We start from the raw sequence: 21,731 nt of genomic DNA on the forward strand, positions 1-21,731 counted from the left end.
TTGGCGCACTTAAGCCACACTGGCTTTTCACCGATTGCTGGGCCTCTATCCCGATTTCTAAAGTACCACGGTTGGATGTTAGTATTGGCTGTTGTTGGTTTAGCCATGCAGTGCCTTTATTATTCCTTCTTATGGAGCCCTTGGGCTGTAATGCCAGCTCAACTGTTGGCAGGCTTCAGCACCGGCGCCCTCTGGTGGTCTGTAACATCACAAAGTGAAGATATTGCCACTCCAGGCACCGAAAAGACAATTTTAAGGCTTTTTGAGGCCTTTTCTTTAGACATGGGAGCTGCATTGGGCAGTCTGATAGCAGGGTTTGTGGTGCAAAAGTTTGGGGTCAATGTGCTTTTTCAAGGCGCATCGGTCATGCTGGCTGTGTGGAGTAGCGCTCTCGCTGTGCTGAAGTGGAAGATCCCTCGACAGCGCAGAATAAACTACTCACGACTGCTGGCTGCTGACACTGAAGTGAGCGAGTCGGAGTCTGACCAGGAGAAAGACTGGCTGGAGACGGCAATGGAAGATGATAGAAGGAATAACAAGTGGACAGTAAATAAGTCTTAATAGAAATGAAGAGTGGCTGGTTAACTGCTTTAGAAGGCAAATTAAAGCTAAAAGAGAAATATTACACTGAAATGTTGCCAATGTTTCTTACTCTGTACTATTCGTTCCGATCATCTATATAAACATTCTTCCATTAAAATACTGTGTGGAAGGGCTTAATGGGAAAGTTTACCCAAAAATGTAAATTCTGTCATGGCCCTTCACTAGTTATGAACCTGTTTGAGTTTCTTTCTTTTGTTAAACACAAAAGAATTTTTGTTTGACCATTGCCTTCTTTAGTATTTGCTTTTTTTTGTTCAACAGAAAGAAGAAAACCATTAACATTTTAAAACCAGTGAGGAGTCAGTAAATGAATACAATAATCTCATTGTTGGGTGAACTATCCCTTTAAGCTTTGGTAACATGCCTGAAAATTAAGTTGCCTAAAATTAAAAGTCAGTAGTAAATGGGGTTAGAAAAAAAAAAAAGTCTCACCCTTAATGTCTGGTTGGTGTTCTTGTAAGCAACCTGTTCTGCTGGATTGGAAGTACAGTGGAGTTTTAGTCGTACACAGTACTCATGATTCTAACCCAGGGATGGGCAAACTTGGTCCTCGAGGGTCGGTGTCCCTGCAGAGTTTTGTTCTAACACTAGTCAAACACACCTGAACAAACTAATCAGTGTCTTCAAGATCACTAGAAATCTATAAGCAGGTGTGTTTGATTAGAGTTGGAGCTAAATTGTGCAGGACACCGGCCCTCCAGGACCGAGTGTGCCCACCCCTGTTCTAACCATACCATCTATCTCCAAAAATGCAGGCGATACTTTGTGCAGTCACTGTTATTTTGAGCTCAGCGGTGTCAGATTTTCTTTATGGCTGATGCAGTCATTGGGGTTAGAAAAAAATGTGAAAAACAAAAATCTCTTATCTTAAGTCATTCTCCCTCTCTAGTGTCTTGATTTAGAAATACTTGGAATGGATAACAAGACAAAAATGACATAAGAAACCATTTATTGCTGTGTAGGACTTTGAGAGTGCTTCATGTTTTCATTAATATTCTTTATAATAGCCATCATGGATAAAGATATGTCATTTAATTATTCTCTTGTGCCAGATAAATCTCTATCTGGGACCATTATCTGGGATTTTGGAGAGGTATTAACTCTAATACCAGTATACTTGAATATCCTCAAATGTACATTATGTGCATTGTTTTATAGGTTAGCCGTTTTGTTAACTGAAGGACTATGACTGGAGATGAGCCAATCTGGTTTGTTTGCTTATAGTAAACATGTCTACTCTGCCAAGCAGCAATAATCATGTGAGCAAACAATGCCTATTGTTTCTAACATCTTCACACCCCTTCTCTAACCCACATTGTTATGTTATTATATGTTGTACTATAAAAAAAGGGGTTTTTATTTATTGTGTGTGAGGTACTCATGTTTTGTAGAGTTCATCTTGATGTCAGTTTTACAGGAATGGGTTTATTGAGGATATACTAAAAGTATCACATTTCCAGTGTTGGAAACAAGAAGCTTGTATGAGATGTGAAGTTTGCCAAACCTGTATTGAAAACTTCCCAAACTTGTTCTTGAGTAAATTTGTTATTGTGGAAAAGATTGTAGAGTGCTCCGTATGTGGCTGACAAATCTTTTTTTGTATGTGGAGGATATGAAGGGTAGGAAAAAATATTCTTAACATTTCATATGAAGCCAAGAACATCCATTAAACGATCATTTCTCCTTTCAACAAAAAGTCAAGTGTTCATTTAGTCTACAATGTATTTTTATTCTTCATCATCACAAGAAGTGGTGTACAGTACTTTGCCCCTGTTGATCAAGCATTAATCATTTTATGACATGAGTTTGCAATGTTGACATTTGATGGCATAGCAATGGGTCATGTCACTTGTTTTCTGACTTGAATCTAACAGTGTTGACATTAGAGTCAGGTCACACAGAAAAGCTGTGTAAAAAGTGCTTTCTTAAAAGCTTAAAATACATAATCAGTCAATGGAATCAGACATTTAATGGTTCAGCAATAGTAACACTTCAAACCATAACACTTCTTTAAACTGAAACTCAACCCATGCAAACGTTTGAGCCTCATTCACATTGGTAAACTGTAGTATATTTAATGAAATCCAAAAATGAAACTTTCTTCAATGGTTACTCATTCTCAAGTGGTTTCGAATGTCTTTACATTTCTTATCTTGAACACTGTATGTTGTAAACCAGCAGCCATTGGCCTCTAGGAACAAAAATACTGTACAAAAAGAATAACTTTAAGTAATCACCTCAAAAATGTTTGGATTAAATGAAGGTTGAGTAAATAAAGGTGAACTATCCCTTTTAGTGGTTCCAAACCTGTATTGACTTTCTTCTGTTGAACACAAAAGAAGATTATTTGAAGAGTGGTAACCAAGCATTTGACTTCCTTTTTCTTACTACAGAAGTCAATAGTTAACATGTTTGCTTACCAACATTCTTCAAAATATCACCTTTTGTTCAACAGAGCTTTAAATGGTTTGGAACAAGTGGAGACAATACAATTTTTTTCTCTGTATATTTATGCTGTCTAGTATGAACCACATGATTTACCATTCAAATTATTTTAAGCACATGCTCATGTTATCAGATTGAAACATGTTTTGCATTAGTCTGCAATGATAAAACACTTCTAAACGCTTGTACTTTATGGTGGATTTCTTTTGCAGTCTAGGACTGTTTAACATTGCCAGTCTTGAAGCTTTATTGAACATGCTAATGTATATTTGTTTCAGTAGCTGTCTGTTTTTTTACTCAGTAAATTGACCCTACAATGGTACCCAAAGGCTGAGAATGGCACACATTTTAAAGGTAGGAACAGAGTCGTTAGACTTCACAAATTTTCAGTGTTTTGTTTATTTTTGTTTTGTACAAAATAGAAAACAACCAAAATACCACACAGCAAAATTTGCAACATTGACCCAAAAGGTTAACAGCTAAGGCCATATTAAAAGTTTTTTTTTTTTTTCTGTGGTAATTGTTGCCTTTCGCTTCATAAGCAATATTGTTATTCCTGACTGCTAATTAAAATATTTTGATTAGGATTTTAATCCATGAGCAAATTATATTTGAGGTCTTCATTGGCCTAAATTTTGAAAAATTCTTGTCAAATTCAGTTATAATTGAATTAAGTCAATTACAAATGTAGTATTTTTTAAATAGAGGGCCCATCATATATGTATTTATGAACAGTGAAGCTTTCTTTGATTTGATTGGTCTCAGTCACATTGAAATTATTTGAACTTGCTAGCAGATCAACCTCTTACAATTTTAACCTAAAATATATCGACAACAAACATGGCCGCATCAATAGGCTATCCAGATGTACAGAACAAAACATAAGGTTACACTTTGGCATATTAAAAAACACAAAAGTTGGTGGATATTTGAGGCTGTGTGTTTGTTTTAACGCAATTCCCTCATGACAAAATACTTTAGTAAGGTGTAGTTAAATTTAGTTTTTAACCTTAGCCTGACCTGATTACACTGTATAGTTTTTACAATACTTTTTAAATTACAGCATACTGTAGTATTAACTGAAGTGAACCGAAAATCTAGTAAATACTGTAGTAAAATTTGGTTCAGCATTTTTTGTAATGTAATAAACCAAATAGAAAACTATCAAAGTTTTTTTTTTTTTTAATCTGTGGTTCTTGGTAATTTAAGCTGCTTTGAGAGTAAAAAACAAAACAAATTTTTAAACCTATATTTTGATAATACACTGAATACTTATGAAGTTGTTTTATTGGTCTAAAATATATAAATAAAAATAACAGACCAATCATTTACCTGTGATCCGCAGGCGGAAAGACCTCATAAGACATCACTAGAGTATTAGAAAACATCTCTAAATCTGTAACCAAACAGTTATAAAAATGTTATTGGGTTATTTGTTTAGAGTCACCACACAATTTACTATAGCAGGGTGGTTCAAAAGCAGTGGTTATACTATAGACCATTTAAATGTGGTCATGTCATTGACCCATGAACATTTCCTGCTTGTTACCATATTTCATTACTGTAACAAGAGGCAATTCAATCATAACTTAATGTTAAACTGCTGATATGATAGCTATCATAACATTGTTTATCAATATGTTGAACTTTTTGGACTCTCGTAAGCTATGGAAATTTAAAAAATGTAAAACAGGAAATAAATTAGGACCATTGTTATTGTTTACATCTCTCATAATGGTCTATAAGTTAGCTACTGTGATGTTTTTATGTATTTAAAACGTGGTCGTCTTTAAAACAAACGAATTAATTTACTAAAAATGTAATTTTGAAGGCAGATTTAATATTCATTTCATGTCGTTTTTCTGTTTTTTCACAGGGTGGCGCTTTCAGGTAACGTGAGCACACTTGTGTTGAGCATCATTACAATAATGTGTCACACACTCGCAGCATCACCGAGGACATGGAGTTTAAAAGCTCCGTCCGTCAAACCGCGCTTTAATTCACCGGCAGAGGAGCGAAGCAGCCACAGTCTCCTCCGGCTCAAACTTAAAGTGTCCTGTGCAGCCACACAGCATGGAAAAAGGACGAAGCACCCCGAAACAGTACGGATCCCTAGATCAAACGGAGCTCTGCGAAGACACTGGCAAACAAGGTGAGAATGTTGTGGTAAAATTCGTAGCGTTTTTGAAGCTATATTTGACTTCAATTTGACGTGTGAGCGTGTGACTGGATGCAGTTCTGTTTAACACTGTCAAGTCGATGAGAAATGTTAAGGTTGTTGCTTCAGTCCACAGAGCAAATCCCTCATGTAAAGCGGTTATTTCAATTAATTCAGTCTGTTGAAAGAATAGCTGATGCATTTTTTCTACTTGCTATTAATATTCTAATTCAGTCCAATAACTATTAAAAGTATAGCCTCACTCTTTTGAACAAACCGTGAAACGTTTTTTCATGCAGTATATAAAATTGTTGTTTTTATTATTAGTTTAAACTTAAAGATAATTCTACTTTCATTATTAGCTATATGCTAAAAATAGCAAGACTGCAGTTGTTTCTTATGGGTGACGTGACTAATTCTGCCTAAAGAAATCCCAACAACAAACAGACCTCATGGAGCTCACAAGATGAGATTAATTATCAATAAATACAGGTTTGTGGGTAGCGGTCAGCCAAGTTATTCCTTTATAACAGGGGTGTCAAACTCAGTCTCTGGAGGGCCGCAACCCTGCAGAGTTTAGTTTCTGTCCTGCGTCAACACACCTGTCTGTAGGTATCAAACAAGCTTAAAGCACTCAATTAGTTAGATCAGGTGTGTATAATTAGGGTTGGAACTAAACTGTGAAGAGCTTTGGCCCTCCAGAAACACCAGAAACAAAGTTTGACACCTGTGCTTCACAGGGTTCATCAAAAATACAAAATGATTTACCAACATGTAGATACAATTTTCCTTCAGTATTAAATAATTTTGTTGAATCTGAGGTCCTTGATGACTTAAGCTGCTTTGAGAGCCAAAAAAGCTGTTTACAGGCAAAACAAAAGTATAGCCTACAGTCTGATGATCTAAGAGTCTAAAAAAACAACATACACCAAACATTTACCTGTAATCCACAGCCTCAAGAAAAACCTCAAACGACATCACTAGTGTATCATCAGGAACCATGGGTATTAATTTAGTTTTGCCTAGATTTGTTTTTGACTCTGAAAGTATAAGTGTAGGCAGGCTTGCGCTTTATAACTAACCAAAATCACTATTATAAAGAATAAAAATTCTTTAAGCAATCCCCCTTCACAAATGTTTCTATACAATATATTATTTCCAACACAGGCCAGTGGAAAAATGTGCCCAGGGATACATTTCTGTGAACCGAGAATTATGTGCCTCGGGGTACATAATGGCTACATATTGTGTGTAAGAATGAATGCTACCAGGTGGACCTTCTAATGCTGTATTCACACCAGACACAGAGGAAGCATCAAGCACAAGTGATTTACATGTTAGGTCAATGCAAAGGCGCCAATAGACATCCTGCGGCATGATAATCGCAAATGAGGCGGCGCGAATGATGCGATTTGCGTGAATGAAGCAGCGTGGGTTGCGTGTTTTGCATGAATCACTCGAGTTCGAAAATCTGAACTTCAGCGGACATTTGCGTTGCGTTAACCAATCAGAAGCTTTCTCTTGTAGGAGCATGCTTATAACATAGCGCCAGTTGTTGGTGTGCTGGGGGGAAATCCTCAAAGCAGATTTGATGCTGAAATGAAAGGGTTTGAACTCAAAATGTTCATACGTCTATTTGTATGAACACACAGCATCACAGCTTAACTCCGCATGGATGGCTTTTTCAAAATGACTGGTTTGCTCGGTAGCTTGCAGTAAACACCATGACTTGGGAGATGGAGTGAAGCAAACTGGGATTTGAGTCCGGCAAAGAATGGTTCCATAAACCAGGTAAAATGAAACCCAAAAAAAGAGCAGTCTGATGCCATGGTAAAAGCATATTGCCGCAAAAGCTTTTCACTTCTAGTTTGTTTTAGAAAACACTATTGGTTAGGTTTAGGGAAATTAGTGTGGGTCAGTCGATATCAAGTTGATATGTTAGGCATAATAAAAATCCAACCGACTCTCTGAAGAACGCATGCCAGAAGAACGTTGAGAGATGGCCAGAAACCTATACAGCAACCTCTGTTGAATTTACAAAAAATAGCACATATGAGAAAATGTGCCCTTTGTATCGTATTTGAAATTGTCAAAAATGTACACAATGTCCTCTTGTGGATTTGTGAACACAAAAACTGCATGAAAATGTTGTCCAGGGTACATATTTCTTGTTTCTAAAAAATGTAGCCCTGGACACATACTTCCAATGAGACTCGGTTGGTTACTTCAGTAGTTGTAACTAAGATAACAGACTTGTGTCTATTGATCTTCTAGTAATTTTAGGATTAACTGTTTGGTCACAGTATAGTGTAATCTGTTTACTTGGGGTGTGCTTAGTTTATTTAACTAAACACTGAGTAAAATTGAGTGATTATAAAAGTGATGAAAGACAAAAGACGCTGAAATCAAATGAAAATTTATACATTTATTACATTTCTGTGTAGAGTTTGCATGTTCCGCTTGTGTTGTGTTGGTGTGGGTTTCCTCCGAGTGCTCCCCAACAGTCCACAGACATGCAGTATAAGTGAATTGAACTAAACTGGCTGCAGTGTTTGAGTGAGTGTGTAAATGTGAGAGTGTATAGTTGGTGGTTCATTCAATTCAATTCAGCTTTATTTGTATAGCGCTTTTACAATGTAGATTGTGTCAAAGCAACTTCACATAAATGGTCATAGTAACTGAAACAGTGTAGTTCAGTTTTTAGTGTTTAAGTTCAGTTCAGTTCAGTTTAGCTCAGTTCAGTGTGATTCCACTGTTGCAATCCCTGATTATCGGGTACTAAGCTGACTTAAAATTAATGAATTTATTATTTTAACAACATTAATTTGTCCTTGTGATCTTTACTCGAAATAACTTTTTCAGCAACATCTCTAATAAGGTGTTTTGCTGCAAGGGTGAGACGACCTGTCAATCACATGAGATTGACCAAAAGCAAACCTTAAAATCAACAATACCTGATGATCAAAATCTACACCCACCCAACATAAGTCACAAAAAGAAGAGACTATTGCAGTTAATGTTTTATGACAACTTCAAGGGGATTGTGCACAGATATTCAACCTAAAAACTAAATAGTTCATAATAGGAATTAAACTGTCTCTTTTTTCACACAGAGGCTTTCAAAACTCACAAATAACAGAAAGAAAACATGAACTGAAGCCATTATTGACTATAATGTTCTTGCGTGGACTGTGTGAACCAGTCTACTGTATGAGTTGAACTTAAGAACTGAACAGTCCATTTTGTGAACACATTGGAAATAGTCAAGATAGTGTTTGTGTCCCACATAAAAGAGATATTCTTTTACAGATGGCACTTCTAATATGTATGATGATGCCAAGAACAACCATTCTGTTAATGTCCCTTCATTATATTTTTCATCACAGGGTGCAAGATGGCAAGTTTAGATCATGCAATTAAACCAGTAACAGAAACATTCAGCTTCATTATCAGAAAAAAAAACTGTTCTGCACATGGCAATATGCCACAGAAAACAGCCTTGTGGATTCTTAAGTCAGTGTGCAGCGCTCGAGATTTTTATGCAAAGCGGCTGAGCAAATTGAAAACTGTCTTTGTGATGCAGCTTTTCTGCATGACATAACTGAATATCTGAGTACATTGAATAAGAATAAGAGAAGCCAGAGGAGGTTCATCGCAGATGGACAAGTCTGTTAAAGGCTTTTGGTTTAGTCTAAGTTCGTCTGAAGAGTCTCAACTGTTAGATCAAACAATAGTACATGGTTTATGTAAGACAATTTCAAAAACAAACCCGAATCACTTTATTTAATGCATCTATATTGAAGTTTATTTCATCAAGATGTTTTGTCTTCTGTCATACTTGCATTGTCCATTCTTTGCAAGCTAAAGAGATGTTGCAAGACTCCCTTCAGTCACTTCAACTTTCACTGCTGAAGTTGAAGTTGGCTTTAAATGCAAAAAAAAAAAAACCTAAATGTATGGTTTTTAATCACAGTTGTCCAAAAATCTCACCAATCTTAACCCTGGAGGGGGATTGTATGGAAAAAGTAAACAGTGTTACATATTTATACATACGGCTTGATGAACGGTTGGGTTTTAATATTCATATTGAAAATCTCAAAAAGAAGCTCAGTCCTAGATTGGGTTTTCTTTTTCTATCGAAGCAAGAGAAAGAATTATCCAAAGCCCGATTCTTTTCGGTGATAAAGTATATGGAGATGTAGTTTATATGCATGCAAACATTATTTAAAAAGCTGGACAGTGTTTATCATGCTGCAATATGATTCGTGACGAATGCATCTTCACTTATACCCATCGTTGTACTTTGTACAAAATGGGTGGATGGTTTTCCCTGCATCTAAGAACAAAAGTGCATATGCTTCTATTTACCACTAGGGCATTATTGGGAAAATTACCGTCTTATATTTGTAACCTTTTATCATATTATACTTGTAGTTATAGTACATAAAATTCTTATGAATAACATTTAACTGTTCATGGAGTGTGTACAGAGTTTGGCAAAACAGGGTTTTTCTCCTTTGCCCCCACAGTACATTGCAGAATGAAATGCAGGGTGTTATCATGTTAAAAAAATTCCATCTCTAAATATTTTTAAAAATAGTTTGAAGTCTTACCTGGAAGAATCATATGAATGTTTTGTGTATGTTTTAATACATGATATTTTTTGCATGCCTAATTTTGTATATGAAACTTTTTTTGTGCTGCCATTTTGGCCAGGACCGCATGGTAAAAGAGATGCATATCTCAATGGGAAATTCCTGGTGAATTAAAGGATAAATAAAATTCTTACAATTGCTGCTAAACATTTTTTGCTTTTCAACATTGTCATTTTTTTAATGCTTTCAAAATAGTTTGTCATGATTCATTCTAAAAGTGAATCATTTTAATATTGTTTTCTGAAATATGTTAATATTGACACTTCATTACAGGCTGTTAGCATGCTACGCTTGTGAGAAATCTGAATTAAAGCAATCTTAGAGAAAGAGAAAACATCAGGTTTGACTTTGCTCCAAACAAAAGCTCTCTGCTTCAGGCAGAATCATGCAAATCCACTTCCACTTTCCACCAATCACACACACTGATGTGTCAGCTACAAAAGAGCCCTGACTATCAATGAAGCACAGATGAAAAAAAACCTCAGATCAAATCTGCAATGTGTTTTTTAGACAAGTGTCAGAAAGCTTCAGAGCATAGCCTGAACCTTAACCTATATCAGAAATCTGCAGCGAGACCCAAAGACTGCAGTTCACAGCCACTCCTCATTAGACCTGACAGATCTTGACAGAAACTGCCCAGAAATGTCACACATCCTTTGTTTCAGTGCTTTAAATTTGACTTCACTCTTGAAGGTGAAAATGAGGGCTCCTTGAAGACTCCTTATCATCCATGCAAGGTTTGCATTTTATAGAAGGTTTCCAATAGTTAACAAAAAAGAGTTTTTGAGGTCTCCTGTAATGTGTTTACATGCATCAAAGGTCCAAAATATTTAGTTTCATCATAATATGCATTTCTTCATCAATGCAGAAAAGGTAGAATGTTTTTGAATTTGTCCAATGATATAATTGGGATTTCAAATAACTAGTTAATCAACCAATTTCTTCATCACAAATAGATAACATATTTGAGGAGTGTTATTTAGAGTGTATTACATTGTGATGGTTCAATTCCTCTGCTTCACCATTAAAATGAGTAAATCCATTAGCATCAAAGTTAACATGCATAAGAAATGCCATCAAAATAAATCTAATACACAGCAACTTCAAGATCAGACAGCAAAAAAATTACGCTGCACTATTTAATTAACCCACTTCGAATGTTATCACTTAATTGAATGTGCATTATCAGTGGTTATCAGCTGATAGATATGGGCCATTAGGGGCCTTCTGCACCTACTAGTAGGCTCAGAGGGCTGTTATCATCCATCACAGTAGCAAAAGATCAAAAGAAAATCGGCACACAGCACACTGCCACTTTAGCTCTCAAAAATTTTTAATGTCACAACGTTTTGACCTACATGGTCTTATACAGGTTAAACATTGTTAGTTGTTGAGTTAGTGGCAGTGTGAAAAGATTCTTTTGATCTTTTGCTACTGTGTTTTTGATCGAGATCCTGCCTTTTTGAGACTCCTATGTCCGCACATTTCTGTTTCTTGTTATCATCCATCCACATGGTTAATCAGCTATACTAATAGAGAAGACTCCAGATTGACATCTGTTTTTACATTACTGTGATGGTCGGGGTAGGGGTAGGCATTAAAAAAATACAATTAATGGGAAATTGAATAAATAATATGAATAATTCTTTTAAAAAAGATTTATAGCTGTTTAAATCTGTGAATGTATGGTAACAGCTTTCTGAGCCCCTACTGTCCCATATTTATCAGCTGATAACCACTGATAACGCCCGTTCAATCGAGTGATAACATTCAAATTGGCTTATTGGCACGGTTTAATGTAAAATTTAAAAATGAGCAGTGAAAAATGTCATTTTGCCTCATTACATTTAGATATACGCTTCACATTAGATTTTTGCATGCGTCTTGTTGAATGCTACAGATATGATGCAGTTTCGACGCAAGACATCAATTTGACAGCTTCAGTGGTTATAACTAGAGTTTTTCCATAAATCGCACAAGAATAAATGTTTTGTCTAAACAATAACTGCTTGCTGTCATGATATTGACAGCATGAAGCAGCTAAGGTGTAAGCAGGTAAAAGTAGATTTTGTGTTTGTAGCAAATGAAGAGCATATGTTGGAATTATGGAAAGCTTTTACTGTATAAACTAATGTGGGTCTGTAACAGAAGTGAAAATGAAGTTTAGCATTGGTTCTTGAATCAATTAGCACTTTAAAATGCTATTCGCACCAAGTAATATTCAATTAAATGGTGACAGAGATCATGCTATCTGCTATTTGATGTTTTAAATGCTCGAGCATTGTAAAGCAAGATGAATTCTGATGTCAGTGCATGAATCTTCAGCTTAAGTTTATAAGTGATTCCAGTCATGTTGTTTTGTGTCAGTTGTGGTGTGAATTTTACTGTAAATTTGCAATGGTAACTCCTGTTTGCACAGGGTTTAAGAGTGTAGGATCAGATGCAGTGGCATGAATGGTTAACTGTCTGTAGGCATACACACAAACAGGGACACTAAAAAGTTTTTCTCCCAGCTCATGTGTTTTGCAGGATAATAAGGCTAGAGTGCATGATCTACAGTACTTTGATGCTGTTGGTACGGCGGGTGCGCAGGCGGGGTAAAAAACAAACAAACATGTGCTTTTAAATTATATCTAAACACAGAGGGTTGGTTACAGTGACCTGGTGAACAGCATTGATTATGAGGAGGAATGAGCTAGAGAGATTGAGAAGTTAATTGTATTCCATTTTTGTTTTCATTTAACACTGAGTTCAAAGTGATCATTTATTATTTTTGGTGCAGTTCTGCAATGTTTGCTATAAACGATACAAAAATAGTCTTTAATTAAAACACTTCTCTCTTAATCATTTGTTCTCTTATGATCTGTTTACTAGCATTATGGTGGGATTTTCCTGTCAGTTGTTTAAAATTCACCAATAGAAAGCAATTGCAAGTGGATAAATCTCTACAAAGCTTTACTTTTTGTTGTTTGAAAAAGCCAATTCACACTTCAGTAGCGACTTTAAAAGTCCTTTGTGCTTTCTAATGTGCATTTTTATTCACTGTTTGACATAATTGTAAGTTTAACAGGCACAAAGAGTAGCCCAATAGTATTCCATTTATTTCAACTCTGTCAGAGCTGTTAAGGTCAAGTGCATCAAACTCAAGACAGCCACAGTCCACAATGGTACTGAATTTGACTTACCCTATTTTCATTTTAAGATGCAGCTTTCTGCATAATTCAAATGCTGATATGTTGTATGTCTGGTATGTTTTGTGGTCTGTGCGACTTGCGCATATGCTCAGAGCTGCAACTTTCTGGGCTGAAAGTGAGTGATTCTCATGGAACTAACTTGAAAGGAGACTTTATTTATGGAGCCAGATTAGTCTCAAAAACAATACATTTGGGGGAAAAATCATTTATGCACAGCGCAATTCACATTTCTAAAATCCAATTTGTAAGTTCAGAACATGATTCATAAATACACAGATGTAATTCGTAAATTCAAAACACAGCTCATAAATACGCAATTCCGATTCTTAAATTCAAAACAAAGTTCATAATTGCGCAATTCTGATTCGTAATTTCAAAACAAAGTTCATAAATACGCAATTTCGATTCTTAAATTCAAAACACAGTTCATAAATATGCTATTCAGATTCTGAAATTCAAAACACAGCTCATAAATGCACAAATCCAATTCATAAATTCAAAACACAGTTAATAAATGTGCAATTCAAATTCATAAATTCAAAACACATTTCATAAATGCACAAATCCAATTTATAAATTCAAAACACAGTTCATAAATACACAAATACAATTAACTTGGGGAAATATGAATAGTTTTTACTTGAGAACTCACAAATTGTGTTTTATATTAATAAAGTGTGTTTTGAATTTTACATGAATTTTATTTTGTAAATGTAATAAATTTGAGACTGATCTGGCTCCATATTTAATCACCTTCATGGAGTTCGTATTTACATTGTCTGTCAGCATCCCTATATTGTGCTATTTACCAAAAAAAAAAATGCTGAGTAACAGATTTAATTTTGAATCTCTTTGTTTCCTGTATGCTGACTTTGTATATTTGTGTGTGATGCATTTTCCTTTTTGGGGTTTGCCATTTCCAAATGACTACTACGTCAACACAGTTTGGCTACTATTTATTATTTTCTTATAATTTCAAGTGATTTGGCAACAATGTTTGACATGGATAAATTACCAATTTTAGCATCAGCATTGTTGTCATGAATTAGGCGGGATGTATTGAATGCTAGATAGTTGGTCAGAAGATTTTAAAAACACTGAAGTATGAGTTGACAACAAAAATCCATTCAAGTTTAGTCATTTTGACAGGATTACAAACCTATGGATTTTTATGGTTATGCCTTTTAAACGCATATTCATTTTGTCACTGTTTGGAGCACACTAGCTGTAGAATACCTTAAGACTAAAATATTTACACTAAATCCTAAAAAAAAACGTTAAAATGCACCAAATGTACCATAAAATAGACAGTTTTCTTGATTACTCTCCTTGTTGTGCCACTGGGCAGTTTAACATTTTATAGAGTTTGAAAGAAACTTATTGTGTTAATGCTTAGTCTTTGTGATAACACGGTGTGTGTGCTGTGGTACTGCATAAGCTGGTGTAGGTGTCTGCTGAAACTGTGAAGACTGATTGACACTGTGAGTTAGCGTGAGTTCCCACGCCTCCACTGTTCCGTCAGGAATGACGTACATTTACAATCTTCAGGTTTAAGGGATTCTCAAGCGTAGGAGAACAGACTTATCTGTTGTTGTCACATTAATGTTTTAAACACTGTTGATCCAGCAACTATTATTGTTCATAATGTATTACTGCGTATTGAAAAATGCATTTGCAGTTAACTATTGTACTTTTGACCATGAAAGGTGCATAGCATGAAGGCTGATCTGAATACAGAATCACCCTGAACCCTCTGACTGCCTTAAATACCTGGACCAAGTCAGAATTTCCTCCAAGTATAGAGGTGTTTGAAATAGCATATGAACTTTGCTTAAAGCAGAATGCTCGATCTGGAGAGTCCTGAGGGGAACTGGAGGTAATTTGAATGAAAGACCTTAGAAAAGAGCACATCCTCCACTGTGAGTTAATAAATCCTAAATCTACAAATCTTAATGATTAAGCCTGTGTTGGAATGAAACCACTAATCCAATCCAAGTATCTGAGCATTCTTCTAATTATACACTATACCTGACAAAAGCCTTGTCATTGGTCCCAATTGTTAGAGCAACAAATAATATCTTGACTTCTAGTTGATCATTTGGAAAAGCCACATCAGACACTTTTGTTCATTTCACACAGCTTTAAACAAACTCACAGTCGATTGGTCATATTGGATTGCAGAATTTCTCCATCTCTGTTTGAATTTTCTCTGACCCCTCACCTGTTCCCTGTTGGACTATATTGATGCATAAATCTTTGAATTCATATTGAGTCTCCAGAGTTTGGTGCAAGTGAGACCAAGCAGGCCTGTGCTGAATCGACACATGAGAATAAAACTGTCAGCACTGATCTGAAACTCACACACACGCACACACACTGACCAGACCACATCAGACTGTCCCATATTCCTCCTCTTGATTTATTAGCCCTGCTTTCCATCACTTTTGTTTTCCCCTGGTGGGAATGTGGATGCGGTTTGTATGGACGTCTTTTCACACTGACTGTCAGGCAATTAAAAGCCAATATCTGCTCAGCGCGTTGAGGTGAGTCATAGCTTATAGTGTTTCCAAGGGCAGAGAGAGAGGAAAGGCATTGAAGTGGAGAGATGGAGGGATAAAAGATGTACCTTATATCGGAACGATGTGTTCGTTCTGTATAGCCTTAGGAAGGTGTTTGTGTCAGCAGCCTCTGGCAAAAAAAAAAAAAAAACACACAGACAACAAGTTCTGTAAGCCAGTCAGCTCACCTGGGTTTTCTGTTCACCAGCAGGTTTAAAATATTAACTTTTTAAATAATACGCTGTTTAAATAATTAATTTTAACGATTATGTTTTATTTAGATTCATTGTCCGAACACACATCAAAATGTTGTGCTTAATCGGTGATGGAAGACACTAAATCATTTATAAAGTTTTGTCAAAAATTAATTTAAAATAATTAAATGATTAATATAAATGCATTAGAGAATTTTTTAATTTATTTTTATTAATTCTGGTGCAACTTATTATGATTATAATTTATTATGACTTTATTATAACATGTTTTATTAAATTTATTCTGATAGTCTGTATGAAAATAAATAAATAAATAGTTTACTGTTATTTTAGATGTTGGGATATATTTTTTAAATTTTTTGTGGAAATGAAATTAATACTGTAGTGTTCCTTTATTCTGGATCTTGTTGAGACATGAGTCGACTAATAGCACACTGACCTTTTGAAAAGTAAATCCACACGAGATCAAATATAAAACAGATTTGCCATCAGAGAGATATTGTTCACAGAGGAGTCATAAATCATCATAACTGGATAAGTATCGAGCATCATAACAGCAGAATCTACTAATAAAGATGGGTTTGTTACTCAATGGAAATGAACCTCCTGCTTACACTTGACTTTTTAAGCTTACATCAACTAAAAAGCTAACTCTTAAAATAAAACTTGTTCTTTCCCACCGTACATGCTTTCAATGCTTTGAAATAAAAAAAAGACAGTGAAAGATAAAAATTCTGTCATAATTTACTTAGTCTCCACTTGTTCAAAAATGCATTTGAATTAGAAGATATTTTGATAAATGTTGAAAAGCAGCAGCTATTGACTTCCATGGTTTTTCCTAGGATGGAAGTCAAGGGCTGCTTTTGAAATAACCTGCTTAGTAGGTACTGCATTGGAATTGGAATTTGAATTTGAATTTACTATATGACCGTTAGAAAAGTACGCTTTTATACAGTAAAAATGTGTTGCCATTTTGTCATGATCACATGACTTACCCACATCAGTTGCATCACTTCACTCTCATTTATGAATTCTCTCACAGTGCATTTTGGGATAGCGTAGTGTGGATTGGATGCGCACTTCAGAATCTTGCTGGAAGTAGTAGGTCATCTGGATACTTCTCTCATACTGTGTTTCGATTACTAAGAATTCGGACATACTACTGGGCCCCGTGTACTGTTTTTAGCTTACAATATAGTACGGCAGTATGCGATTTCGGATGCCAATGATTACCAGTTTTCAACATTCTTTAAACAAGTTGTCATTTATGTTCAGCAGAGGAAACAAATTCATAAAGGTTTAGAAATAGTGAATAAATATTCATTCAACTATCTCTTTTCCAAGATCAATGCCCTTTTCAGTTTATATCAGTTCATGTTAAATGCTTAAAGGAGACAATTGAAAAATTGCAGTTTACAGTATGTACAGTACTAGCCCGGATACATTAAAAAGTGCAACCCAGTAACTCTGTGTGCATATATATATATAATGTTTATATGATTAATGTTTTATAAGTTGTTAAAATATTGGTCTCTGTGATGCAGCATGTCCAGAGACTGTTGTGTACACCGTCATTTTATAATAAAATCACTTTAATGTGTGAAATGACTAAAAAGTGGTCATAAATGAATATTTTCAGTTCAAATGAATATCCGCTTGGACCGGAAAACAATATTCCATACGTCACCACTTAACAAGTGTATAGAGGCTAAATTGACAAGCTCTAATAATCTGTGGTATTTTGAGTTGAGATCCGCAGACACATTTTGGTCACACCAAAGATTTAGTTCATATCTAATGAAAAGAAGCATCATGTGTTCCCTTTAAGTAGGTGTGAAATAATGCTCTGTGGATGTGCTCTGGGAACAGTAGTGATGCCCCTGGATTTGGGGGTCAATCCCATTGTTTTGAAATCCAATAACTGTGTAAAACTGAAGACCTGGGCTGTTGCCATAGAGACAGAACTTAGTTTATGAGGCATTGCAGTTGTTGTACGCATCATCGGATGAGCCGAATGAGTCATCGGAGGACACGCATCACTCTCTTTTTAGGGAGGAAAAAAAAACAAAACAAAAAAATAACACTTGGCCTTCTTCGCTGATCTTGACAAGGCCAACCTTATTAGAAATGCATACTTCAGTTTGAGAAATTGTAAATAAATAGTAGTCATTAAAATGAAAAAGAAATATGTGCATAGAAATATGTGTATATATTTTATATATATTTATATATATTATAATATATGTTATATTATATATATTTGTGGTAGTTTGTTTTATTGTTAAGCTACAAAAAGCAAACTGAAAATAATGTTTCAATTAAATGTTGTAAATGAATCAGATTTAAGAAAATACGCTGTCACTGATGGATAGAAGACAACTCAGAAGACATTAGCAGAGTCAGGTGCAGCTTTACTAGTGTATTCGGTATTGATCTCCATTATGTTAAAAAAGGAATAGTGTTTTTATTGTAATGAGTTCAATAAAAATTATGTTGCATTATTTAACAAGATTAGATCTATTTATTTATTAATGATATCAAATAAATTAAGAAATGAGCCATGGCAACGTTAATGTAATAAACACTCCAAATATTATTTATCTGCTTGTTCAACCTACTTATGTAAAATGAGCTCGTACAACCCAATCCAATTTGGGACAACTCAATTGTTTTATGTTTAATCCACTTAAATGTTTTAACGTAATTGATTTGTGTTGGGACAACCTGAATGAATTGTGTCGAACCCTACATGCAGTTTAGTATATTTAACTTTGGCCCACAACCCTTACTCAAGTTTGAGTTTTGTCCATTAATAAAAAAAGGTTTGGACACCCTTAATCTAGTTGACTCAGCTGACTTTAAGCCAAGATATATGACTGTATTATTGTATTAATTGCTGTATTAATTAGCATCAATTATCATATTTACATTCACAGTGCTGAATAGTAACATTGTTTTAAGTTTTGTCTGTCACTTTGAGTGCTCCTGCATGTTTAAGTCAGGTGGATTCTGATTGGCTGTCAGTGTTTTAATCATTCAAAGGGGTTCTGAAAATAACCATATATAGTGATTGTTATGGCTTTAAATTGTGTTGCATTTGACACTCTTAGTTTTAATTTTGTTGAAAAGCTATACATTTTTTAAATGTTTTTAAAGGGGTAGTTCAGTCAAAAATGAAAACCTAACTCAAGTGATTCCAAACTTCTGTTGAACACAAAACGTTCGAGGTTACTAAAGTAACCCTTCGTTCCCCGAGGAGGGGAACGGAAGCACTATAAGTGGATTTGATTTGTAAAATCCACGCATTGGGAGGATTCGGATCAGAAGCCGCTTGTCTGGAGAGTATTGAACGGGCCAATGAATGAAATTAATTGGCAGCGTAAGCTTGCGCAGGTGTGCGACATCTGCAATTATCTCAGCATATAAGCACACCTGAAGCCAGCAGACGCCATCCTTTTAAGCTGAAGAGACTTTCAAACAGCTAAGGGACAGTCATTATGGCGACGGAGTATAGTGCTTCCGTTCCCCTCCTCGGGGAACGAAGGGTTACTTTAGTAACCTCGAACGTTCCCCTTCGGGGGGAACTTCAGCACTATAAGTGGATTTGATTTGTAAAATCCACGCATTGGGAGCCCATTGAAAGCGCCATAATGACTGCACCTTACCAACACTCCCGATGAGGAGATAGTCAAGCAAGCGTGACGCACCCACATCATGGGGGGCGCGGTCCTCCAACGTGTCCCTGGCCCTAATTTATCCTACTTCAACAGAAGTTTTACGGATTTAGATATATTTTTTGGGAAGTCGTGAGCATCTAGATAATTCTAGGAAATACGACAGTACGTTGGGAAGCGTGCAATCCCGATAGGGAGGACGCTGCGGAGGCCATCCGTTACCCAAGGGGGGGATAGATGGCAGAATTTACATATGGACTAGCCCTAAAAAGGGGGAGTACGCATAGCAAAAGAGTGGTTAGCGGAGAGGGAAGACACGGGTCCGCCCAGGGGGGGGGACTTAACCGTGGCGGAATAAGCATATGGGATCGCCTAGTGGGGATCACGCATAGCAGGCACCTATACCCAAAACGCGGGCTGACCAGCGGGCAGACCTACAACGTAGTGGGCCAGCAAGTGACTCCTCCGCTGAGTCAGTGCTGGGGGCCACGGAGGAATCTGCAGGGCTCACCTGACGGGGAACTTTACTGACAGATAAAAAAGGCGCACGTACCTCCGTGTTAGGGAGAATGGCGCAGCAAGCGTGTTTCAACACCCTACCGAGTTGTCTCCTCAATCACCAAAGGGTTACCTAATACCCTTGAGGAAACCGGCTCCACTCGCAGATTGTAAAACCTTGCAAATGTGTTGGGTGTCGCCCAGCCCGCAGCTCTACAGATGTCTGTTAGAGAGGCGCCGCGTGCACGCGCCCAAGAGGATGCAACGCTCCGAGTGGAGTGTGCACGAACTCCCGGGGGACACGGCTGACCTCGACTCGAATAAGCGAGTGAAATGGCATCCACAATCCAGTGGGATAATCTTTGTTTCGATACGGCACTTCCCTGCTGCCGACCGCCATAACAGACAAAGAGCTGCTCAGATGATCTAAAATTCTGAGTACGGTCCACATAAATGCGCAGAGCGCGAACTGGACAAAGTAAAGAAAGGGCTGGGTCTGCCTCCTCCGGGGGCAGCGCTTGCAGGTTCACTACCTGATCTCTAAAGGGGGTGGTAGGAACCTTGGGCACATAACCGGGGCGGGGTCTCAGGATGACGTGAGAGTAATCCGGCCCGAATTCCAGGCACGAGTCACTGACCGAAAATGCCTCCAGGTCCCCGACCCTCTTGATGGAGGCCAACGCAACCAGCAGAGCTGTCTTCAGGGACAGAAATCTTAGAGATACTGATTCGAGTGGCTCAAAGGGATCAGATCGCAGACTCGTGAGAACGAGGGCGAGATCCCAAGAGGGCATGAGAGGGGGGCGAGATGGATTAATTCGCCTAGCACCCTAAGGAACTGGATGACCAGGTTATGCTTTCCCACGGTGCCGCCAGCTACCGCGCTATGATAAGCGGAGATGGCGGCCACGTAAACCTTGAGAGTGGAGGGCGACAGCCTGCTGTCCAACTTCTCTTGAAGGAAAGAGAGCACAACACTAATCTGGCAATTTCGGGGGTCTTCTCTGCGAGAGACGCACCATTCAGTGAATAGACTCCACTTCAGGGCGTAGGCGCGCCTCGTGGAGGGGGCTCTAGCCTGAGTGATGGTATTAACCACCGCAGTCGGTAGGTTACCCAAGTCTTCCTCGCGTCTAGGGACCACACGTGGAGGTTCCAAAGATCGGGGCGAGGGTGCCAGATGGTGCCCTGTCCCTGAGAGAGTAGGTCCTCTCTCAAAGGGATCCGCCAGGGGAGGGCCGTCGCGAGGAGTGAGAGCTCTGATATCCAGGTCCGGTTGGGCCAAAGAGGCGCAACTAGCAGAACCTGTTCCTCGTCCTCCCTGACCTTGCACAGAAACTGCGCGAGCAGGCTCACTGGGGGAAACGCATACTTGCGCATGCCCCGAGGCCAGCTGTGGGCCAGTGCATCCGTGCCGAGAGAGCCCTCGGTCAGGGAAAAAAACAACTGGCAGTGAGCGTTCTCGGGGGAAGCAAACAGATCGATCTGGGCCTCCCCGAATCGCGCCCATATCAGCTGAACAGACTCGGGGTGAAGTCTCCATTCTCCAGGGCGTAACAGCTGTCGTGAGAGCGCATCGGCTGCACGATTGAGCGTGCCTGGGACGTGAATGGCGCGCAGCGATTTCAGCCGCGGGTGACTCCAGAGGAGCAGACGGCGGGCGAGCTGAGACATGCGGCGAGAGCGCATACCCCCCATGCGGTTGATATACGCCGCCGCCGCCGTACTGTC

General features: G+C 37.6%; 2 protein-coding genes across 3 annotated transcripts in view; both read left to right on the plus strand.

Annotated features, from left to right (window-relative positions):
- The window catches only part of mfsd6l (major facilitator superfamily domain containing 6-like), a 4,962-nt gene extending 2,663 nt beyond the window's left edge, over nucleotides 1-2,299 (plus strand). Inside the window, 1 exon segment of one of the 2 annotated variants that reach the window (NM_001003586.2) lies at nucleotides 1-615. This exon segment is cut by the window's left edge and continues 1,094 nt beyond it. In NM_001003586.2, coding sequence (NP_001003586.1) covers nucleotides 1-561 — 561 coding nt within the window. In that variant the 3' untranslated portion in view covers nucleotides 562-615. 2 annotated transcript variants of the gene reach the window in all.
- A 2,746-nt stretch (nucleotides 2,300-5,045) lies between these two features.
- The window catches only part of zgc:171844, a 37,187-nt gene continuing 20,501 nt past the window's right edge, over nucleotides 5,046-21,731 (plus strand). Inside the window, 1 exon segment of the mRNA NM_001127478.1 lies at nucleotides 5,046-5,200. Coding sequence (NP_001120950.1) covers nucleotides 5,122-5,200 — 79 coding nt within the window. The 5' untranslated portion in view covers nucleotides 5,046-5,121.

This window comes from Danio rerio, chromosome 3 (genome assembly GCF_052040795.2).
Source record: "Danio rerio strain M-AB ecotype USA chromosome 3, GRCz13ab, whole genome shotgun sequence".
Lineage (NCBI taxonomy): Eukaryota > Metazoa > Chordata > Actinopteri > Cypriniformes > Danionidae > Danio > Danio rerio.